This window comes from Bufo gargarizans, chromosome 1 (genome assembly GCF_014858855.1).
Source record: "Bufo gargarizans isolate SCDJY-AF-19 chromosome 1, ASM1485885v1, whole genome shotgun sequence".
NCBI lineage: Eukaryota > Metazoa > Chordata > Amphibia > Anura > Bufonidae > Bufo > Bufo gargarizans.
Window position 1 is genome coordinate 390289060 of NC_058080.1, and position 6000 is coordinate 390295059.

General features: G+C 40.9%; 1 protein-coding gene across 2 annotated transcripts in view; it reads right to left on the minus strand.

Annotated features, from left to right (window-relative positions):
• Positions 1–2603, minus strand: part of LOC122931623 (protein FAM166B-like) — a 61918-nt gene extending 59315 nt beyond the window's left edge. For both annotated transcript variants that reach the window (XM_044285709.1, XM_044285703.1), the window contains exon 1: positions 2316–2603. In XM_044285709.1, coding sequence (XP_044141644.1) covers positions 2316–2383 — 68 coding nt within the window. In that variant the 5' untranslated portion in view covers positions 2384–2603. The remainder of the gene's footprint in view (positions 1–2315) is intronic.
• Between the last annotated feature and the right edge of the window lie 3397 nt (positions 2604–6000).

Below are 6000 nucleotides of genomic sequence, written 5' to 3' on the forward strand. Positions count from 1 at the left end.
ATGAAAAACGGAATGCCTCTAAAGGCATTTCATTATGCATTCCGTCATAGTATTGCGTTATGGTCCGTGCTAATGGAATCCATAACGCAATTCTGCCTTTACCACCAAACTAAGCGCAAACGAATTTCATAACATGAAATTCGCTAACCCTAGTATCAAACTCTTTTCTACAACCTTTTTTCTTAGAATAGCTTTTATACATAAAATAAACTTGATTCATGTTTATATGGCCATTTAATGTAGTCTCTTCACGATGACCCATGATTCATATTACTCCAGGAGAGCAAACACATAAAATCCTTGTCCACAATAGTAGCTACATATTGTATGCCGATAAATAAGGCCATTATATAGAGTATCTGTACATGCTGTTTCTACAAGTCTGATTGTAATGAGGTAAGTATTTAAAAAATAGAACTGTGCTGCACAAACTAGTGACCACTAATTTCTTTTAAAGGGACTGTGTCACGTATATTTTTTTATGGCAATTAAAACTAGAATGTCTTTTTCACATGTTCTTTTTTTTTTAACCCCTTAACGTATAATCACATTCAATTAGCATTAAGAAATTCAATGGAGTGGGTTCAAGCGCTGAGCTTGCTCCATACACAAAGGGTGCCGGTTGTATAATACAGCAGGCACCCACCAGCAGTGACAGGAAATGGCTGTCAATAGCGCCCATAGAGAGAGGTTTTTTTTATTTTTTTATTTTTTTATTTCCACTCACTCCCCCAGCCTACACTGGTAGAGCTGAAAGACCTGTGATGACATCACATCATATGATCAGTGCAGGAGGGGGAGGAATCAGCAGTGACGAGGAGAAGTGGGGGTGTAGGACCTGTGATGACATCACATCATATGATCAGTGCAGGAGGGGGAGGAATCAGCAGTGACAAGGAGAAGTGGGGGTGTAGGACCTGTGATGACATTCACACTGAAAAAATGGCATGGTGTTAAACAGGCAGCAAGTGCTCAAACCCACATGCAGTCGTGCATATATACAGGGGAGCAAATCCTGCACTTGTGGCCCGTTGCTAATGGCGATCCCCAGCAAAAATGCATACAGTGGAGGATGCCCGCAGCGGACCACAAGTACCACAATAAACATCCTTCACAAGATAGCAATTATGTGGATGTGATAACTAATATAACAATATAATAATACACATGGCGGAAAGAAGTTGTCATGGTGGTCTCAGCTTAATAGAGAAAAGGAAAGAAAGACTTGTAACATTAGAGTGGTTGTAACAATAATTTTTCCTGCATTTCCCTTCACCTATTATTTAGTTAAAGAAACCCTCATGGGGTCTCTTTTGGGTTTAGACACTTTAGAGCAGTGTAGTCCATTTGACCTGCCCAAAGGGTTCAACTGACAGGAGATATTTTGCTGGATTCCTTTGAAGATACAGTAACTTGGCCTTTGATGCCCGACAATATTTTTTTTGTTCATTTTGACCCCTTGTCTTTCCAGAATTAATAATGATGTGTTATTTTAACTCTACATAGTTTGAGACAACTTTGGGGGTCATTTATGACCAGATATATGCCACTTTTGCTGTCATAGTGCTGCAGAATCTGCCACTTCTTCCCCTCTCACGCCAGGTCTAAAAAAGTAGGTATAGTGTGGGCAGAGAAGGGGATGGGCCGGCATGCCCGTCTCATTCATCATTTTCTATGCCTGTTTTAGGCGTAGAAAATGGTCTAAATGTAAGACAGCTAGGAAGGCTGGCGCCTCTACATAACTTCGGCGAACCACCGGCAGCTATACAGGCTATTAAGACCGGCATCTAAAATGCTAGTCTTAATAAATGTGCCACTTTGTGTGTATATATACTGCATTTTCAGTGATTTATTATTTATATTATGGAATAAGTGCAATATTTTATTGAAAAAATTATTCCAATGATACTTTTTTATTTCAAACTTATAGAAATATACCTTAAACATTCGTGCATTATTTATTCTTATGTGACTAACACCTAAACATTACTCACTAATAGTATGTTGTGTGTGGATTTTTTTGTTACTTTTTATGTTCTGTTTAATCCATGGTAATTTTTCATTTTTATTATATAAAAAATATTAGCTTAGATATGGTATACATCTAAGCTACTTTACTAATAGTTAATAGTGATTCAAATTTGTGGCATACATTTGCACAATTGTACAACATCCATTGAGATTTGCATAACAGACTAGTCCCTTGTAATCTTATTTTTTTTTTTTTTCTAAGACCACGCAACCATTGGCATTGTTGTAGTGTCACATATAAAACAGCATAAAGAATTATAAATATTCAAATCTGTTCTACTTACCCTGGTACATATTTTGGATCATAGCTGGAAAATAGAGACTCGGGTAGTTGTGGTAAAATAATAGGCATTTTGTGTAGACAGTGTTGATGGTGAATACAGATTATGAACAGCCTGCTGTAGTTTGCCTAGTGACAGTAACCTGAGACGCAGAGGAATTTGTTATCACAACCAGCTTCTTACTCTGTTGAGATGTTTGTCTAGACAACCTGAGACTTCTAGCAAAAATAACCTCTGAAATTAATGTATTGGGAAAAAAACGCAAATTAGAATATCATAGACACACCGGTATTTGCCTTTCAGTGATTATGTCTTCTTATATGTATAGGTCTTACATGTATGTTTGTATATGAACCCTGCAATTTTCTGTGCGTGTGTGGTTGCTATAGAAACAGATTAACAGTCTTTCTCAAGAAAAGTGCAACGCTGCCCCCTAGAGTCTACTGAGATAAATGCTTATTCAGGTGACTTGTGAAATGCTATTTCACAAGATCATATTTCTTACATTTACAGTTTATTTAAAAGACAGTACAATTATCTATCTGTCCATCTTTCTAGCCGTCTCTCTATTTCTCATCAATCTATCTAGAACTAGTGAAGCTTACAGTTTGTTCCTTGCAGCACAATAAGCATGTCCCGTTCCTTGATGTTTGCCTATTTACTAGCATTTGGGGCGATGGCTCTGCAATTGCCTTGCAACTGAACCCAGGTTCGCCCATTGCCAGACTCCCATCTCCTCCATCCATGACTATCATTATTCGGTTCCTGTCAGCTATCTGTGAGTTTATTTCAATACATAAGGGGGAAGTCTGCGTTAGTGTATTTTGCACCAAATTTACCAAATGTTGCAATTTATTAAATAAATTTCCGCAATGTACGGGCACCAGCCATGTGAATCCCGTATTGCAGTGCAGACCAATTGACTTGAATGGGTCCGCAATCCCAAATTACTGAAAAAGATAGGACATATCCTATCTTTTGTCTTGCGGAATCACGGACTAAAAAACCCATGGAAGCGCTTCTGAGTGCTTCTTTGGCTTCTGATTCGTGCCTTCTCTCCGCAGAAGAAAGGGCATGTCTTATCTTTTGCCGTATTTTGAGGATCGCAGTACCCGTAGCACGTAGTTCACACGGCAAGTGCCCGTGTATTGTGGATCGCAGTCATACGATCATGTGAATGGGCCCTTAAAAGTGACTTATCAGGGGGAGAAAAAGGGGGAGTCAGAGACTGCAGTAATAATAGAAAAATAAGCTACATCAATACTTTGGGATGTTGCACTACAAATACAAACCGGATTCCAAAAAAGTTGGGACACTAAACAAATTGTGAATAAAAACTGAATGCAATGATGTGGAGATGGCAAATGTCAATATTTTATTTGTAATAGAACGTAGATGACAGATCAAACGTTTAATCCGAGTAAATGTATCATTTTAAAGGAAAAATATGTTGATTCAAATTTTCACGGTGTCAACAAATCCCCAAAAAGTTGGGACAAGTAGCAATGAGAGGCTGGAAAAAGTAAATTTGAGCATAACGAAGAGCTGGACGACCAATTAACACTAATTAGGTCAATTGGCAACATGATTGGGTATAAAAAGAGCTTCTCAGAGTGGCAGTGTCTCTCAGAAGCCAAGATGGGTAGAGGATCACCAATTCCCACAATGTTGCGCAGAAAGATAGTGGAGCAATATCAGAAAGGTGTTACCCAGCGAAAAATTGCAAAGACTTTGCATCTATCATCATCAACTGTGCATAACATCATCCGAAGATTCAGAGAATCTGGAAAAATCTCTGTGCTTACGGGTCAAGGCCGTAAAACCATACTGGATGCCCGTGATCTCCGGGCCCTTAAACGACACTGCACCACAAACAGGAATGCTACTGTAAAGGAAATCACAGAATGGGCTCAGGAATACTTCCAGAAACCATTGTCAGTGAACACAATCCACCGTGCCATCCGCCGTTGCCAGCTGAAACTCTACAGTGCAAAGAAGAAGCCATTTCTAAGCAAGATCCACAAGCTCAGGCGTTTTCACTGGGCCAGGGATCATTTAAAATGGAGTGTGGCAAAATGGAAGACTGTTCTGTGGTCAGACGAGTCATGATTCAAAGTGCTTTTTCAAAATCTGGGACCAAAGAGGACAAGGACAACCCAAGTTGTTATCAACGCTCAGTTCAGAAGCCTGCATCTCTGATGGTATGGGGTTGCATGAGTGCGTGTGGCATGGGCAGCTTGCATGTCTGGAAAGGCACCATCAATGCAGAAAAATATATTCAGGTTCTAGAACAACATATGCTCCCATCCAGACGTCATCTCTTTCAGGGAAGACCCTGCATTTTTCAACAAGATAATGCCAGACCACATTCTGCATCAATCACAACATCATGGCTGTGTAGGAGAAGGATCCGGGTACTGAAATGGCCAGTCTGCAGTCCAGATCTTTCACCTATAGAGAACATTTGGCGCATCATAAAGAGGAAGGTGCAACAAAGAAGGCCCAAGACGATTGAACAGTTAGAGGCCTGTATTAGACAAGAATGGGAGAGCATTCCTATTTCTAAACTTGAGAAACTGGTCTCCTCGGTCCCCAGACGTCTGTTGAGTGTTGTAAGAAGAAGGGAAGATGCCACACAGTGGTGAAAATGGCCTTGTCCCAACTTTTTGGGGATTTGTTGACACCATGAAATTCTGATTCAACATATTTTTCCCTTAAAATGGTACATTTTCTCAGTTTAAACTTTTGTTCCGTGATTTATGTTCTATTCTGAATAAAATATTAGAAGTTGGCACCTCCACATCATTGCATTCAGTTTTTATTCACAATTTGTATAGTGTCCAAACTTTTTTGGAATCCGGTTTGTAGACAATTCCTCAGAAGAAGAAAAAACAAAAGGGTAGCATGCCATGTACAGGTATACATGCCCGCCAGTGGGATCGGGCATGTCAGTGGTATGCCCCTAGAAAATGCATATCTGTCGCTTGAGACAGAGATGCAGTGTGATAAGTGCCCCTCAGGTTAGGTGATGAGTAGAGTTGAGCGAACACCTGGATGTTCGGGTTCGAGAAGTTCGGCCGAACATCCCGGAAATGTTCGGGTTCGGGATCCGAACCCGATCCGAACTTCGTCCCGAACCCGAACCCCATTGAAGTCAATGGGGACCCGAACTTTTCGGCACTAAAAAGGCTGTAAAACAGCCCAGGAAAGAGCTAGAGGGCTGCAAAAGGCAGCAACATGTAGGTAAATCCCCTGCAAACAAATGTGGATAGGGAAATGAATTAAAATAAAAATTAAATAAATAAAAATTAACCAAAATCAATTGGAGAGAGGTTCCATAGCAGAGAATCTGGCTTCCCGTCACCCACCACTGGAACAGTCCATTCTCAGATATTTAGGCCCCGTGTCATGGTCTTACCTCCTTGCTGTTCCTTTCGTTTGACATGTGCTGGCGGCCATCTTGGTTTCTGGGTTTTCTTGTAGCCTCCCCCCCTGCGGCTCCTCCTTCCCACTGGGAGGAGCTGGATGCCTAGCTCATATATATAGGAGGTCTGTGGCTTCAGTTCCTTGCTTGGTCCTCCTGTATTCACATGCTTCCAAGACTGCTGCTGCTTCTGGTTCCTGATCCTGGCCTCGTCTGACTACCCCGTTGGTTCCTGATTCCGGCTTCGTCTGACTACCCCGTTGG